The 18,588-nt window shown below is 33.3% G+C and overlaps 1 protein-coding gene across 5 annotated transcripts; it reads left to right on the top strand.

The window, feature by feature from the left end:
* Positions 1-4,138: 4,138 nt before the first annotated feature.
* On the top strand, positions 4,139-18,201 carry LOC139093394 (sodium-dependent phosphate transporter 2-like). 5 transcript variants are annotated; one of them, XM_070644100.1, is made up of 7 exons: positions 4,139-4,321; positions 12,178-12,503; positions 12,736-12,939; positions 13,130-13,321; positions 16,216-16,750; positions 17,111-17,186; positions 17,265-18,201. In XM_070644100.1, the coding sequence occupies exons 2-7, from the start codon at positions 12,281-12,283 to the stop codon at positions 17,439-17,441; spliced, it is 1,407 nt and encodes a 468-aa protein (XP_070500201.1). In that variant the 5' UTR covers positions 4,139-4,321; positions 12,178-12,280; the 3' UTR covers positions 17,442-18,201. The 5 variants fall into 5 exon arrangements, with proteins under 5 accessions (XP_070500201.1, XP_070500204.1, XP_070500203.1 ...); XM_070644103.1 differs by having other exon boundaries at positions 4,139-4,666; XM_070644102.1 differs by lacking the exon at positions 4,139-4,321 and adding an exon at positions 5,079-5,097.
* The last annotated feature ends 387 nt before the right edge of the window (positions 18,202-18,588 follow it).

The following is an 18,588-nucleotide window of genomic DNA, read 5'->3' as shown; positions in this document are numbered from 1 at the left end:
ATATATGTCAATCTGGATGTACGACATTTTTCATTATTACTATTTATATTATTCATTATATCTAATTATCTTCAATCCACTAATTACTGTCAAATCGCTACAGTTCTCCCTTTTATATGTCTATATATTTATTATCAAAGCAAACAGAAGTAAAGACGACATTGTAGAAGAACACATTTTAGATATATTTGGTATGGAAAATTAATTTTATGTCAGTTCTGTTCGGTCATCTTGATAATGCGGTAAATTGAATTTAATTTTATTTGTTTCTTATAAGTTTTTTGTTCTGGTCGTAAAGTCAACAATCTTAAGTGAGTATCAATCAAATGTGAGTAAAATTGAGACAATTCATGAGTTTATTATTCTGTAAAAGTCGTGGATTTAAGTAGTTCTAGATTAGATTACTCTGATGACTGAACTCTTGAACTCAAACAAATTGGAAAAAATAACGGTCAAAAATAATTTAAATTACAGAAAATTCTAGAAAGTTCAAAGTTACTTTTTGACCCTCAAAATCCCTCATAAAAACAATATTAAATGCCCTTGATCATTAGCAATTCAAATTTCCCTGCTGTTTGTTCACGGTGAGAACTTGAACACTTGTTAGATCATGTTAAAAATGCGAAAGATTTTCGTTGAATTTCTTGTCATATTTTTGAAAAACAGGAGGCTTAGTAATACACTTTGTTTGGCTGGTAGGTTAAACGGCTGGGTGAGGTGTGAGATCTCGACAATTAGACATTGTAGGAAGCTCTATTTTAAAGCTTAAGAGCTGTACCATCGAATTACTCCGGTATATATTAGTCTCCAAGCATAAACTTATCCAAAAACACTTTAATTAATGATTTTTATATTCTATGAGCAAAAACACGTGCTTTTCGAGTTCAAATTTTGAACCGTTAAAATTTGAATTTTAGAAAACCGTTAAATGATAAAATGCGATTTAATTCGTCAATCAAATACTGATTCCTGCTTTAAAAATGCGCTAAATTCACTCAACAGGGTCGAGTATTTTTTCAAATATTTTGTTAACATGGGTTAATGTTTTTTTACCATTAGCAAATACTTGTTGATATATGACGCAATGGAAGTTTTTTTTTGTGTATTACTGTGAAATTATTTTTATCACAGACAAAGTTTGATGAAGAAGATATGTTAATGAAAATGTAACGAAAATAGACTGAGTGATATTAATGAAAAAGTTTGTGCTCAGATAGTTTATGAGTTATATTATCGTCTCTAATGGGGAGATAAATAACCTTGGTCATGGAAATATTTGTCGATTCAGGAATTTGGTGATTAGTATAAGTAAATAGAATTATGGAAGTGGGTTGTCATAAGAACTTGAGATCAAAATAAAGATACATAATGCGAAAAATCGATCATCCTCCCAAATTCTTTGAAATTTAATAAGTCTCAACCCCATCTTCCCCTAAGAGATTACGCATTAAGTGAAAGACTCCTAAGTGAACAATTAAATGACAAACCACTTTAAGAGTAGGAGCCAGAATTCGAAATCTACTCGGATTTTAAATAGAAAAGTCGATTTCGAGCTCTGGAAGAAGCCACTACTTTCAATTTACTAACTTCATAATCAAACAACTTTGTATACACATGTACATAGTTTAGAAGCAATTTAATATAAAATTGATGGCTTATTACTGATTCGGTCTGTTTACAATGTACAAGAACAAAAAAAAATATTTTCAAGCGAAGCTTGTTAAACAAGTATCTTTGTATGTCTAATCAGAGGGGTAATCGGGGGGATTTTTCGGAATACACTAGGAAAATTGATAGCAACATCTCTGAGACTAGGATTCAAGATAAATTAGGGTGGAACTGAAACAAACCATTTAATATTAGGTCCAAGTCAGGTTCCAAGTTCCAAAGATTACAATCATTTATTCCCTGTATTCTTAAATCTACAAAAAATCATCTTCATTAGCTAAATTGCCAATCATCACTGCAAAAAAAGTTTCGAACTTGTGTACTTACAAAAAATAATTCTAAGAAACAGACGTCAATTGGAAATTTTGAATAATAATTACAAAATAAGCAATAAGAAACCTTTTCCCTGATCATTATTGAGTAAGTTCTTAAGACATGCTACGTAAACAAATTCCAAACAAGTAACAAAGCAGACAGAAAATAATTGAATCAACATAACATATGTACCGGCAAAAGTATGTAGACGTTTAATCAGAAACTAAAATTTCTTATTCCTGCATTTATTTACACATTCTATCCACGTCAACACATTGACATACTTTTTTGGGTAATCCATAAAGCTTTTCACTTGTTTGACAATATTTCAACTAAAATTATTAATCCTCTCATTCAACAGTCTGAATATAAAGGAAAATTGAGAGATACAATTTCTGTAAATTACATACGTAGCTACATATGAGGAATGAAAGACGTAAAATAAAATAAAATGATTCATACGAAATAATTTTTAAAACTAATTGTGCTATTGTGTATGGAAGAATTTACATTCAAGCATACCAATGAGATCATTATGAGTTATTCTATGGATTGAGAAAATTTGTTCGAGCTTAAACAAAAGTGAATTTTTGTAGAATTTTGAAGGGCTTAACTTAGCAGGGTGCTAAATATTAGAGTATGAATGACTGACGTTTCGAGAACTTGTTACTATGTGTCTTACTTCAAGTCAGGATGACGTGAAACAACTATTCTGGTACTGACAATTGAACCAAACCCTGTCTGCTGAAGAATATTCAATAAAATAATGTCGTTAATAAACGAGACGACGACAAAGTATTTTACAACATGGAAAATAAAAATTTTAATATGCGGGGACGTTCGTAAAATACGTAACGCTTATGGCAGGAGTGGGCAACATGTATGTAGCGGCACACTTTTGTGTCATTAATCGTATGTCCAAATTCCCCCAACTTTTTGAAAATGCCATGAATCTTATGTCGTGTATGGTTTCGGTAAAGGTTAATCACCAACATGTGTCGCAGGTTCGTAATTCTCTTAAAAAGCATTGCAATAGTAGGATGGATATTTAAGCACTCTATTGTTGGCGTTACCTAATTTCCGAACATTTCCTATTCCTCTTAGTGCAAAAAAGTAGCCAGTTACATTTGTAGTTAAAGATTATTACATTTTTTTCACATAACCTGATAGTGATTTTATACGATTACTTGCTTCATCAGTATTCATGATGTTAATCTTGTTAAGTGCGGTTTCTCGCTTCCAACCTTTGTTAAAAACAAGATCAAATAAAATTGGCATATCTATAATACTAATTGTTAAATCAAAGAATAATTAACTCTAATTTCGACGTTAACAGTCAATCACTAGTTATGTATCAATAAATTTTCAATTAATTTCCAACAATGGAAGTCAAATCAATGCGTGATTTTACAATGTCAAATGGAATTCTTCATTAATTTGTTGCTGCATGATTTGAAGAAGATGGAGAATAAGACGGAAATTTCTTTTGTCATATTGCCACAAATTGTGAAATTCACACGACGCAGAAAAGAAGGGATAGAAATTTAGCTCCATGCAGGCATGATTCTGGTGATGAAATATTGCTGAGAACCTAATACCAAGTCCTAAGGAAACCTACTATCAAGTCAGAATCATACAATCCTGGTGCCAGATTTTTGATCTGTTGGTCGATTTGTGATACTCGGGTTAGTCCTAGTTCCTTGAATCAACTCTATCCTTAAAAGTCAAAGGTGAACGTTTTCTAATTCACATTAATCCATCTAAACTTAAAAGGAATTTGCTGCCGGTATTTAGTCTGAGAACTTCAAAAACAATGAATTTTATGAATGAACATTCACTTGATAATCATTAAACATTCATCATTATTAGCTAATAAAATCCACAAAGCAACCAAAATAAAATTCCAAGCTTGAACTAAACCTTGAGCTAGGAAACTCTATCTACGTAACACACATGATTATAATGCGGTTAATTTTGTTTTTCTTCTTTTTCTCGAAAAAAAGGCATGCAAGCATCAGAACTCAACACAAAAACCAACAAAATCATTAATTTTCGTAGAATTGCCATTTTTTGTGTTAATTTTTTTTGAAGAAAATACAATTTAAATATCAGTATGTTTTCGCCACATCTACCTTTTTGTTCGCTTCTCAATTGCTTCAGTCTCATCTGGAGTGCGGTGTTGTAAACACGCTTTAACATTGCCACATTTATTTTTTGAAATATATATTATTATAAAGTACATCGTGGAAAGTCATAAAAAAATATTTATTTTATAAAGTTTGTGGAAAGAAAGAAAAGACACAGCAAGGAAATATTATCATTACGGACCGTTCAACAGGTGCATAGATTTTCATTTCTTCAACAATTGTTGCTCACTCTGTGCTATGCCATAATCTTCATATACATTACATTGTTTGTTTTATGATGATAAATGGTAACTGATATGACCTTGAATCGCTTTATAAAGCATAAGCGGTTGAAGAAAAATTATGTAAATTTATCGTGGTGAAAGTTATCTCGTGCAAAACTGTCGTAGGGAGTGTAGTGATGAAAGAATTGAGTGTGTAAAAAAGAAGAATGACGAAAGCGGGAAGCAAAGGAGAGGAGATAAAAAATTCTTCAAATCAAGTTTTTGATGGACCAAAAAAAAAATAAAGGAACAATACAAAAATTCGTGAACCAGGTTCTTTTTTTGTGTTATTAACTGCATATTCGCATCGGAATTTCTAAATGTGAGCGGCGAGTTGCTCATTTTTTTCTTCTTTTGACTGACGCTGTCGCTCACACAAAATAGCGAGCGGAAAGAAGAGAAACAATGAAATTAAATAACATTAAAAATGTATTCAGAGTAGTGACTTTTTTGCCACAGATTACATAAATATTAATGATCGAATTCGTGTCCATTGACTGCCATATTCAGTATAAATTAAATACTAATTTATGTTAGTGAAATTAAAATTTCTTTTTTGGACACAAATTGTTGTTGCAAAATCTCTTTGTTTCCAATTAGGCTTTGGCATCTGATACACGAAAGGCATATGAAATGGAAATGGCCAAAAGATCTGACTCATGCCGACTTCATTTGGTCGAATTGACTCGCAGACATGGCCTGAGGTTAGATTTTCCCAATCTGTCATGAAGCCACATTCACGCTAGCCTATTGCTGGATTTTTGACAATTTCTAAGTCATCTACTTTCCAGGATACAGACTGCGTATGGCAGATATGTAACTAAACAAGCTCAACACCGACTTCGAAGTAGATAAAGCTCTACGCAAATTGCGAACCGCGACACTTTCTCGTCTAACTCAAAGCATGCGTTCTCATAAGAGAGACAGCTACTGAACAAGCCAGTGGTCTTATAGATTCTCAAAAACTGTACTGTCTCAGACACATTTGATTAAGATGTGTAACAATGTTGCTATATCCAAATTTAATTCATTAACGCGACTTATATGACTAATATTGTGCAGTTTGCTGTCTATAATGGACTGTCTATAATTCATATAAAACCTCTGATTATATCTGTATTAAAATTCACGACTGGCCTTCTTCAAAATATTTTTCAAAACTAAGTTATCATCATATTACTAATTACTAGTTTGAATAATTCATAACTGCTAATGGCAAAACAAAAAAAGCAGTTCTTACTCATCAAGTAAACAGTTTCAATTTCATTAAGCAAACAGAATATTCGAGATGATGATTTGTTTTTAGACAAAAAAAAAATATGCTAAAGATGTACCTTGAAGGTTAATATTTTGTTTTGAAGTCTGCTGATGATGAGATTAACAAGTCTTTCATGTTAGGGACAAAGTATTTATTTTGCATCTGTTTTTCATAGAATTTCCGGATGTTTGTGGTGATTATATTCCCGAGCGATGCAAGAGGAGGGATATGGAGTCACACAGAATCCAGTTGAACTTCAAATTGCATGCTTCTTACGGATCCTTGAACTCGAGTGACACAAATGAAGAAGACTCTGCTATGGTGCCTAGACCAAATGAAAGTCGATTCAGTTCGGCTGTTATATGCCTCCATGGCGGAGCCTCCTTCATTTGTGTTGCTCGGGGAAGCAGAACATTGAAGATCTAGCGATAAAAGAATAGACAATCCCTTCAAATTTCAGTACAAAACCAAAATGATTTCAAAAATCTGTTCATAAATTCCCAGTAAAGATCTCGTCAATATTTCAAAACTAACAGGAAATTAAGCAAGAACTTCTCAATATCAGTCTGTATTGCCAGCTTCATTACATTAGACATAGCTATCTGTAAGATAAACTCAAAATCAAAAGAGTTTACTTAGTGCGCCAGTAAAGTACTCCAACTCTTAACTAAACTTTCTCACAAGAACAATTCACAAAACTCAAGTGCTGCAAAAGCCTTCTTATCGAGATTCTTTTAATGGATTTTATTCGTACATCGAAAGTGTATTTGTGTGTTTATACCCTGGTTAAAGCTATACAAAAGTAAATCAATCTTGCCAATAATTTCTTTCTAAGAACACAATTGAAGGAACTTGAGACTTCACTGTAGTATTAAGGAACAATATTCATCAAAAGATAATAATACAAAGGCAATTTTGCGGGACTGACTTAAAAAAATTGAAAAAAGAGAGGAAGAAAATTGAAATTTTGATTGCCCTTCGGCACATTAATCTACATTACCACTTGTACCTTTTTTTTGCTTGCCTCTTTATGAATGTACGCGTAGAATAGCTTGAACTGGCACTCATCAACGTTATCTTTTTAGCCATCAAAAATGAGAGGATGGGGTTGTTTATGAATGATGTCATAGTATTTGGTGGGAAAGAGCATCGGATGCTCGGAGACTCCAGTAGGAGTGCAGGTAGGGGGAGAGCACAGTTTGGAGGGGACAACCACCATACCTGTCCTGATAGTAACTTCAAAGCTAAACTAGGTATGAGCTTGCTTAACAGTCTACCTTCTAGAGCATCTTATGCTTGATGAGCTACACAGCTATACCCTATACATGCACCTCCAACTTACATCATTCATGAATGACTCCCCAAAACATGAACAAGAAGAACCTACAACGAGATTATAATAAAGGAAATAATAATGATGTTATTAGTATTCAGCAAAAGAAAAGGAACCAAATGATGAAGGTGAAGAACAAAAATCCAAAAAAGATCTTCTTGCGGCAAATGCGATTTTTATGCCGTAACACAAAAAAAAATTATTGACTTTATCAGCTGTTTAATTTCCATAAATTTTAAATATTCTCTCCTTTTCTGTCCGTTATTTATTTTATGGCATGCAACTTTTTTTGGGTCAAAATAATTTTAAAGGCATCATTAAAAGAGGATTGAAGTTGTGGGATCAAGCTTAAGATGAAACTAAAGGTTAGGGAAAGTATCAATAAATATTTTAATGAGGGGATCAATAAATCAGCTTTATGTGCTTTTTGTGTCTGACGTGTAGCCTAAATGGATGTTGTAGAGAATTTTAGGAATGTTTAGTAAGAGTGACACTTTAGATAAAGGCAACAAAGTTGTTGGTACAAAATTTTGGAATCTGATATCATATGCCCATAAATAAGACATAAAACACCAATTAAGTATTGAAATGAAATGAAATTCAAATTTTTAAGACATCATAAATGTTAATGACCCTTTGTATTTCCTATAAAGAGATATTATGGTGCCGTTAAGAAGATTTTAAGATCCTACTTTCATTTTTTGACTAAAAAATATTTCAGATGGTTGTTAACCTAAAAGACACAAAAAGTTATCGTTGGTCAGGCATCTCCAAGCACTTTTCTCGAGAATTCGTCAAAAAACTAAACAGCATGCTGAACTTTTCTTTTCACATTAACAGCCTAAATATGAATATTTAACAAGCATAATGATAAAGGAATTGACATCAAGCAGCGCTTACATGCTAGATGACAATTAATCCGTTTGACTGTTTTCAACAAGATTATATCACAGCTCAGCATGTCTAAACTCATTCAGTACCTTTTTCAACATTCAACCTTTTTTTTATTGTTAAGCCTTACTCTCAAATAATATATGCATAAATCTTTACACGAATGAATGCCATACATTTAATCCCATAAAAGGCTTTTTTTTAGTCCTTTTAGCCGGCGCCAGAAACACAAGCTTCTTATTATCTTTTTGTAAACAAAACCACAAGAGGGAATCCCAAGTCAAAAGTATCATTTTTCATTCATAATCTTAAAACTATAAGGCAGAGGGTGAAGATGACTTGAATTTTGTGGACTTGACTTCCATATGGCTTGATCCGACTTCAAGCTCTGCATCAACGTCCTCTTTGAAGTCAGCCAGTGTCTTGTAACGTAGCTAAACTCAATATTCAGTTGTCTGACTTGTGAAAGAGTTGCAGCTTAAGTAGTGAACCATAGCAGGCAAAAAGCATGCTTTTATGGTTGCGAAAGACCACTTTGGTACCTAAAAGCGGTCTCTTAGCCTGTTAGGAGAATTTAATCGGTTGCCTGACTCTCCTGAATGTTCCCACTCGCATGCCTTTTTACCTGCCATAAACATCTCAAAAAGGAAATCTTCAAGGTCACATTTCATGCATAAATGAAGTGTGACTTGCCGGCAAAATCTTGAACGCCCAAAATTCACTCCGATAGTTAAAAATTCAAAAGATAATGTGTGCGCCTGAAGCTTCAAACTTGACGTTCATTTGAGTTGAGAGCTGAAGCACATATAAATGTGTGAAGAGCTACACCCCTCGCACATTTATTTTCGTTTCTTTAACTGCATGCTTTCCGAATATTATTAAACACGCGTACATCACGTTTTTTCAGTCTCGTTGATATCAAAAGTGATTGTGGATGACATACAATAAGAAATAATTTTATGGCATATCTTAAAATGTGCAAATAGTCTGTCCTACAATTATTTTTATTGCTCCCCGTTAAGTATACAAGTATGAACCGATTCATTTCTATTTCTAATTCATGTGAATCTACATGTGATGAGTTTTTAAATAAATAGCTGTAGAGTCTGAATAAATAACTGTAAAACTAATCGCGGAATTGCCATAAACTTTGTAAATTTATTTCTAAACAAATTTCTGTGCTGGAAAATTAGGTTGAAGCACAGATTTATTTTAATTTTATTTTAGTTGAAAGCTGCTGCTACATATTTTAACATATTGTTTCGCTGTATGATTCATAAACAATTGAATTTGAGTTATTTTTGCATATGCATGAAGTGATTTGTATCTGAATATGATAGTAGCGTATACAGTTCATCCGACTTTCGCTTGAACATCAGCAACTTCCGTCCAATTTCAATTTTTGTCGCAAAAAGGATCAAAAATAGTCACGACGGAATAATCATGGCCCTTTTACAGTTAACTCGATGGCATAATAGCACTTTCTGAGTCAGCACCCACCTTCTCTCCCCACTTTATTTCTCTATCCATCTTCTCTTAGAAGCGTTAACTGTATTAGGGGTCACCTGAATTATTATCGTTGAAAGACTTAGAAAGACCATTTGCAGAAGGAGACAACCTGCGAAATGTACTGCACAAGGTAGACTGTTGAGCGACAAAATCCGGCTTTTGCCAATTCTGACCCGAGTGGCACAAAAGAGCATCATCTAAATCGCACCCTATGATATTAATAAATGTGTCTTTTACGGAGCCTTGATGATAGATTTTCTGATTATTTCACTGAAGCTAGTAGCCTCAACTTTGGAAAGTGTACACTCCATATTCTTAGAAAGGGACAAAATATTTAATAACAAAATTCAAGCACCAATATTTACACGACTATGTTAAATTTGGCATGACGCTAAAAGCACACAAATCTTTATATATCCATGATTCATTTCTCCTCTCCACAAAAAAGGAACTTTTAAAAACCATTGAAAAATTAATTAAACAAAATGAATAATCTCTTCAATGAGTAAGTGCGAAGATAATTTAACAATCAAATATGAACATTTTTGTATGTGCTTGGCAAATATTTGGATTGATAACTTTGTACTAAAATTCACTTTTATTAGCTACAATGATTTTTATGAAGTGTATTCGTGACTTTTATTGTCAAGCTATCTTACCTTGGATGTGATGTCTCGTGTTAATCACTAAACTTTACACATTTTAGCTTATTTTTAATGTTCAGGACTAAAGTTTTATTAATATAAATCACAACAAGTATCTGCGCAACTCTAGAAGCAAGACATAATTAATTACTGCATAAAATAAACACGTAATCAATCAAAGTTGCTCGTCTGTGCTGAAAATTGTTGATTAAAAAATCTTTTCTCAAAGATTACTACGATTTGATCCAGTTGTTTATTTCTTTAGTTCCGATATTTCTCAAAGGTTAGTTGAATATGATAAATAAGCTACAGATTAAGACAAATTGGATATAATGAGCATTTATCGGTAATTTTATATAGCGTAGCTTTCTGTGTTTAATTGTCTATTAAATGGAAGGTAATTGTTCGGAAAGTTCTTAAGAATTCGATAAGAATAAAAAAAGGTTGAGTTACAAAGTTGTAAATTAGATATTTATTGTCGCTGAATCAGGTTGAATCCATTAAGAATTGTCATTAAGTTATAAAATAATTGCATCGATTTTGCTGGATTTCGCTCAAATTTCACTTAATGTTTTGAAGCTCGACTACAAAAAAGTGTCGTTTTACATCAGGGGTGGACAACATGTGTGCCGCGACACACTTACATTTCTGAAAATGCTATAAAACATATGCTATGTGCTGTTTCAGTTCAAGCTAACCACCAAAGTGTGCTACAAAAAATAAAAGGTTGTCCACCACTGCATTACAAAATTTAATCTCCAAAAAAGCCTCAAGACAAGCCAAAATTTAATATTCCAAATATCATTGCCATTACACAGAATGTAAAGCAGTTTATTATTCTTTATCCACTCGGCTATGGAACCATAATTTGCTTTAATCTTCCCATTATGTCAAAGAACATCCAACAAATTATTTCCACATCATAAAATTCATACTCAAAAATGCTCTCGAATTAATTTGGAGAAATTATTGATCATAAATTAAAAAATTAATTAATGTTAATTAAATGTCAACGAGAACATAAATAAAATCATTCACTTTTTGATGCATATACATAAGTTCATGTTCATAAAATTAATTATCTGCATCTGAAGTGTAAAAGAAGTATGAACTTTGAACTTAACGTTGCAAAGATTACAGCATCCTGACAATTTTAGTCAGTAAGTCTGAATTAGGATTAGAATTTGTTCAAAATTGTTAGTTTGCAGACAAAAAACGCAGGTCTGCATCCTTGGACGAACTTTAAGATACAGTTGAAAAATGCAGTCATATGCATCTAAAATACAGACCATGCGAACCTACAGTTCTTGACCGAAACCTAATTTTGACAATTCCTTGACACAAATGACAAGATACCGAACTATGTGCCACGATAGACTAGAGTGCCGTCGAAAAGTCGTGAACCGTATGGAGTGTGTAGACTCTAATAACCGCAAATAAGTTTGAACAAAACTGTTCTATTACTAGCAAAACCAGTAGATTCTAGGTCTCTAGAGTTATTAGAATACAATCAACAGTTCAATTAAGGCTACACGTGCGAATTCTCGTGATTCATCAAAAATCTGCTTGATTTCTGACAAGTAGCTTATCTCACTGGATTTATGACACCTGTCATCTTTAAAGCAATAACTCAATGAGTTCCACTTTTATTAATACCTTAATAAATGATGTAATTAACTTACACCGTGCCTGAATATTCCCAAAATATTAAAATATTTATAGTTCATAAATTTGCTTGCTTCTAGTGATATTAAATTATTCATAAGAAATAGCGATAAAAAAGTGTAGAAGAGTAAAGAACGATATCACAGTGAAAAATCATAAGCTAAACAAAAGCTGTTACTTCCCTCGCTAAATAATTACTCAACAAGTCGTTGATTCTTTTTCGTATATTGATAAAAACGTGACTGACTTATCTCCATATTTTTTTATATTTTTTACTTCGTCTATATATATGTAGTCACTTAACAATTTCTAGTGTCTCATTACTCATCTTTCATTCATAACTGTAGCAAGTGACTCGTGTGTTGAATATCTCTAGTCGAGAGGAAGTAAAGTGAAATTTAAAATTTAAAACCATATTTTCTATCCATCCACAATTTTTCATGTACTTTATTTTTTCTGCTCTTGTCTTTCCATGTCTTGTTAGTGAACATAAACTCTATTAAATGACATAATAAATGTGATATAGTGAGAGAAAGTGAGACTATTGTATTCTATAGAGACATATAAATACTAAATTTTACAATAAAATGGAGCCATTTGCAAGTGAAATTCTTTGGATAGTGATATTTGGATTTATCATAGCATTCATACTAGCATTTGCTGTCGGAGCGAATGATGTTGCAAATTCTTATGGAACAAGTGTCGGATCTGGTGTTTTAACATTCAAACAGGCATGCATTCTTGCCACAATCTTTGAAATTTCTGGTTCCATATTACTTGGTTATAAAGTGGCGGATACGATGCGAAAAGGTATGTGTCAGTTCCTTTAAGGAACTTCTTATGATTCAGTGGTGGTCAACCTGCGTGACGCGGCACATTAGAAATGCCATTAACCGCATATTATGTGCCGTTTTTGGTCAAGGCTTTCCACCAAGGTGTGCCGCGATAAATAAAAGGTTGTCCACCACTGCTTCTATTCTTAACTCTCTATCCACTACAATCCCTCAACGATAACATCTCTTTAATTTTTCTAACACAACAGGCATATTAGATGTTTCAATTTATCAAAATTCCGAGAAGATGCTGATGTTCGGAATGCTATCGGCATTGATCGGAAGTGCTATTTGGCTTCTTATTGCTACATACTTTCGATTACCAGTGTCAACAACACATAGCATTGTCGGATCAACTGTCGGTTTCAGTTTAGTTGCCCATGGCACACAAGGATTACACTTAACGACATTAGGTGAGTTTGATGGATATTGATATATTTTCAATGGATATATATTTTGATGGATATAGACATCAGATACATCAAAGGCCCCTTGAGTCTAATTAAAATTTGGGGAATATATCCATTGTAACTCAATTTTGATACCTGATATGATCAAAATATAAATTTAATTAACATCCATGCATGAATCTCTAATCAACAGGTTCCATTGTACTTTCGTGGTTTGTGTCGCCACTTTTCAGTGGCCTTGTGAGCATCATGATATATTCACTCATTCAAAAATTAATAATCAAATCAGAAAATCCACTCAACTCGGGATTTATCGCATTGCCTATCATCTATGGTTTGACAATATTCGTTAACGTGCTGAGCGTCACATTGGATGGATCGAAATGTAAGTTGCTATTTTTAACTCTATATACAGTAAAAGAAAAATGTTTTAAAGCTTTTCTTAGAAAAAGAAATATCTCATTTCTGTCATTCTTCTTGAGGATATATACTTCAAAGTCAAAAGTCTCTGTATGGCTATTTATAGTAAGCATAACAAAATATTGAGATTCAACAGATTTAATTTTAAATCTATAAACAATGTTCAATGGATTGCTTTTAACCAAAAATTATCGTCTGGAAAATCTCCTGATTTATTGTATAATACTCAAATTACATCACAACATGTTGAAGACATGACATTAAAGTAATTCGAGATTGAAAGTTTGTTGCCATGACAAAGTTTTTTTTTTGTGATCGATTTTACGTAGGTCATGAAGACATTGGATAAGTTAATATTGTCATAAATTATAGCTCACAAAATCAATCTTGAATGACTTAAAAAAAAGTTTTATTGCGACTTGAGGGTGTCATCCACTTGTTAGGGTTGGTGGTGAAGATGGGGCAGAGTATGGACGATTTTAGGATAGAGCTAGAAGTCTAGACTCGGATCTTGTATGGATGAGTCAATTTCGCATATAACTCTAGTTGGCTTCTAGTTCTACTTTCGATGTCAGTGCCTCCTATTCTGGCTCCTTGCTTATATGACCCTCCCCCTCCCCCCTAATCCCTCTTATCCTTAACATTGCTTGATCTTATCCGTGAAACACCCATTCTCCCGCTTTCAATAGCCAGCGCTACGTAATAAGTGAACGACTTCGGAATTAGCTCTTCTTTAAAGACATTGAATCCACCATCTATTCTTAGACAAGCTTCTGTATGAGCTTCTATTTGATGAATGAATTTCCATCGTTTCTTGTTAGTTAAATTATTAATTAAAAAGTTTCTCATGATTGCCGTTGCCAGCATGAAACTGAAAATAATATCAGTTGAAAAATTTCCAAGATTTCCCTAACTGTGAATCATCGAAGCTTTAAAACATTTGACAATATAAATTCAACTAAGTCAATTCAGTCATTCAAATATCCAATATTGTTCTTTAAAACTTTTTTGTTTGTGCCTAAAAGTCATTCGTTGACTTTATAAAATGAGATTTGAACTTCTTGGAGGAACAGGACAGACTATTTTTGGGGGAATCCCGAGGAATCAAGAATGCAGATTTAGGCAAATTCAAAGCTGGATCTGTCAGTAAACTGATACAACACTCTCTCCAGGCCACATTTCCAACCTTCTACAAGGTGATTGACCTAAACGACAAAATCATATCCCATAAATAAATCATCCACATCTCGGCATCCTTTCGGGTCAAAAGAGAATCAAGAAAGCAACTCGTAATGTCTTTTTGTTTCTCTTTTTCATTCAATTTATTAACCAAAATGAAAAAGTTTGTACGACCGTCTGTAAGGACAGAAAAAAAATTGTTTTTGAGGTAATTGAAAACGATTCGAACCAACTGAGGGTGAACAGAGAGAGTCTGTTTGGAGAGGTTGAACAAATGAAAATTTGATTTATTGAAATTGTGGCATGTTAAGCGCTCTAGAAAATTGTGAATATTTTTATGTGGACGCTCGACCACGTCCTGTGTCTTTGGTTTCAATAGAGTATGAACGTGATGAAAATGATACATAGTTTCGTTGAACTTGAAAATTTAATTTATTTTGTAGAAACTTGATCGGGTCAAGCATACTTGTTGCTTTATGACACAATGTGTCGATTGAGCTTGAAGTCAGATCATATTATTGGTGACCAGATTGGTTATACGTTCATTTTAAGCAAGTTCAAAGCTAGTTTATGTTGTGAAAATTCAGAAATTGATTAAGGAACTGATTCTCGTTCGGAATTGGGATCTGACATTAAGAGGGGAATGTGGAGCTATATAAATGTGTCCTACATGCCTTAGAAATTTCTGAAAACCGATTAAAGGCCAGTGTGACTCTGATTTTAGGCCAGCTTCGATGAAACCGACATGTCAGACTCAAATAGCCTATTTTGAGACATAAGCTCCAAGAATGAGAATGAAAGTCAGGTCATATGCCAGTTATACCACGCTAATTGACTCATACAAGGTTCAGGTCTGAGCAAATCGAGTTAGAGATTGACATCTACTCAAATTTCCACCTCAGATCTACCTTAATGCTTATTTGAGTTACAACTCCATACAAAGCAGCTGTAACAATTTGTGATCACAAAAAAAGGTGCGAAAATCCTTCACATCCTTTAATAATCCATGTCATCAACACTTGACCTTAATCTCATCAAATTAAAGAATCCAATGGTATCGAGTACCATCACAATTCCCTATAATCAATACAATCTCCTCCCACCCTTAATGGAAAATAATATATATAATTGGCATGACTGCAAAGTGAATTTTTTCTCTCTCTTTACCTTTTATGATTCCTCTTTACGCTCGGGTCATTAATCTCAATGGAATTGATTTTCTATTTTCATTTGGACTCGCTTCTTTTTTTATGCTTTCAATTTCGTTCATTCACTGAATTTCTAAACATTTATAATCAATAACGTAATGAAAGAAAATCATCATCATTATTCGCATTCCTTCCTTTTTAGACTACATCTAATGCTATAATTTATTTTTTTTTATAATATTTTCGTACCATGCCCTTCTTCCGATTCATTCAAATCAATAAGAACGGAAACGAAAGAAAAAAGCTTTCCTTTTTTTGAGGCATTGAGGCAAATAACATCGGCAAGAAAGGAAAAAGTTTGAAGAACTTTAAGGCACTTGAATAAAAATTGTGAATGTTTTTCTTTTCTATTTTTTACTCAATCGAAGATCATTGAACTACATACTTATGAGATTCTTATTTCTTTATGTCTTCTTTTCAAATGCATCATCATCATCGTTGTTGCTGCCGTATTTATGCAAACAAAATACAGTACTTGGAATGGAAAATATTCCAATTTGGTTGTCATTTACCATCAGTATCATAGCAATGATTTTGGTTGCATTAATAGTACAATTGCTTGTCGTCCCATGGCAAAGACGGAAGATTCAACCATTAGATGGAAATGACAATATATCATCAAAGCAACCAAGAGACTTGGAGAGTAAGCACAATGGTAGTGTAAGTACAATTGCGACGATGAATGTCTCAACAATTTCACTGAGTGCACCGGTCATAAAGCAGCATGATGATACAGAAGAGAATATTGAAAGATTATTTCATTTCTTACAAACACTGACTGCTGTATTCACATCATTTGCACATGGTGGCAATGACGTAAGCAATGCAATTGGTCCTTTAATTGCCATCTGGATGATATATACGGAAGGAAATGTACTACAAAAATCAGAATCACCAATTTATCTTCTCCTCTTCGGTGGTGTTGGAATGGTTATTGGCTTATGGATACTCGGCAAACGAGTTAATGATACTATTGGTAAAAACATTACCAAAATAACACCAATTAAGTGAGTATATATACTGTTTTTGTGGTCTTCCTTTTGATGAAGAGCTTAATGATGTTGTGGTAATTTTGTCATATTTATGGAAGTGATGGTCAGAACTGCTCGTGATGCAAGTAGTCAGAGACAAGTTTTTCGGGTGTATCACAGCTATAGATCCTAAATTATGGAATTTAAGTCTCAAAAACCCTTGAAAATTAAAGAAATTTCATTGGGTCAACCACCTCTCCTTTGGATGCTCCGCTACCGCTACCCTTATAGACCTATCGTCTACCCTTATAAACCAGCCATAAATCTGACAAAATTACCCTAAAAGCAATAACAAAAATAATTCCTACTCATAAAATATTCTTTTATTAAAATCAGTGGCTTTACTGTGGAGAGTTCGGCTGCAGCTACTGTGTTATTGGCCAGTAAACTTGGTATCCCAATTTCCAGCACAGTAAGTACATACTTTAAAACAGAAGAAATGATGCTCATCAATTTTCCTTTTTCTTTCTCCCCATTTTCATTCCCATAGCATTGCATTGTTGGATCTGTTGTATTTGTTGGAGCCATTTTTGGCAAAAAAGGTCAAGAAAAGAAGTCAGTTGACTGGTCGCTATTTCGATCGATAATCTTCGCTTGGCTTGTTACACTCCCCGTTGCGGGTGCAATCAGTGCCTTCACAATGTGGCTGTTTCTTCTCATAACTTAATAAAGCTCTTTCTCTAGGATTAATTTTTAATTAGAATTTAATACTAATTGTTAATAACTTAGTGTACTTGATGTTCATCTAGCATATTAAGTAAGAAGTAAAAAATCATTAAGATTTCTAAGATTAAGAAGAATGTTAATTTAAAATTAATGAAAAGATGCTGTTGAGATGTCGTCAAACGACTTTTATTAAGTATGTATTTATAAATGATGGAAAAGCTGCTAGCTGCTCCTGTTCTATGGAAAAATGTTAGACAATCAAAAGGCATTTAATAATGAACTGTCAGGTGGATTTTGCTCTTAATAAGCTTTAATCCCGAGTGGCACAAATGAAGGAGGCTCTGCTAAACCTCTTCCATTACGACCAAATAGAAGTAGTCTACATTCAGCAGTCATAAGGACGCAAAATGTAGGCTGTTCTCATTTGGTGTTAATATAAGAGGTTTGGTCGAGCCTGTAGCGTTCCGGAGTGGAGTCTTCTTCATTTGCGTCCCTAGGGAACTGACTATTTCTCTACCGGAAACTACACAAAATGCTAAAAATGCATTAAAAATTTAAATATTCAATTTGATTACGAAACGAAAAAGTATTCCTAAATCTAGATAGATTGACTATAACAATAAGTACCTAGCATAAAATTTTATCATTTATTTCAACTCATTTCAACTAAAATAAATGAAGATAATCTTAAATTTTTCTATTTATGCAAGATAAAAGAGTTTAAGCAAATAAAATATACAAATGGAAATTTTTACGCCATACGGCAGTGGTGGGTGATAATATATTTTTCGTGGCACAGCTATGTAGGTAGAAAACCTCGACCACACAATTTCTAAGAATTTTGGAGACACGCTAATGTGCCACAACAAACAGATTGCCCACCTCTGCCTTACGGCAAACAAAAGTAGCTCTTTGATTATATTTGTACAGGTATGAACAACCTCACATCGTCGCAAAAGGGTTAAAAATTATTTTCAGTTGGACTCTTGCTGTACATTTGAGGAAAAAGGCAAACGACACCTACATACGGTATGCAGTTAAGATCTTGAGATACCAATAATGAATTAAAGAGAGTACTTCTAATTGTAAATTTATATCGGGCAAAACGGTTTTGCTGGGGATTTCATATGGCGCAAAATGTCATATAT

The sequence above is a fragment of the Chironomus tepperi genome, unplaced genomic scaffold (genome assembly GCF_022539635.2).
Source record: "Chironomus tepperi strain 1889 unplaced genomic scaffold, CSIRO-AGI_Ctep_v1 contig_335, whole genome shotgun sequence".
NCBI lineage: Eukaryota > Metazoa > Arthropoda > Insecta > Diptera > Chironomidae > Chironomus > Chironomus tepperi.
The sequence above is the reverse complement of the archived record's forward strand: the minus strand, read 5'-3'. Positions and strand labels throughout refer to the sequence as shown.

What these genes read in the sequence shown, in the direction of transcription:
- LOC139093394 (XM_070644100.1), top strand. Translation starts at nt 12,281, where the DNA reads ATGGAGCCATTTGCAAGTGAAATTCTTTGGATAGTGATATTTGGATTT. An exon ending in ACCAAAATAACACCAATTAA is followed by an intron (nt 16,751 to 17,110) that starts GTGAGTATATAT and finishes TATTAAAATCAG; the next exon opens with TGGCTTTACTGTGGAGAGTT. An exon ending in GTATCCCAATTTCCAGCACA is followed by an intron (nt 17,187 to 17,264) that starts GTAAGTACATAC and finishes TCATTCCCATAG; the next exon opens with CATTGCATTGTTGGATCTGT.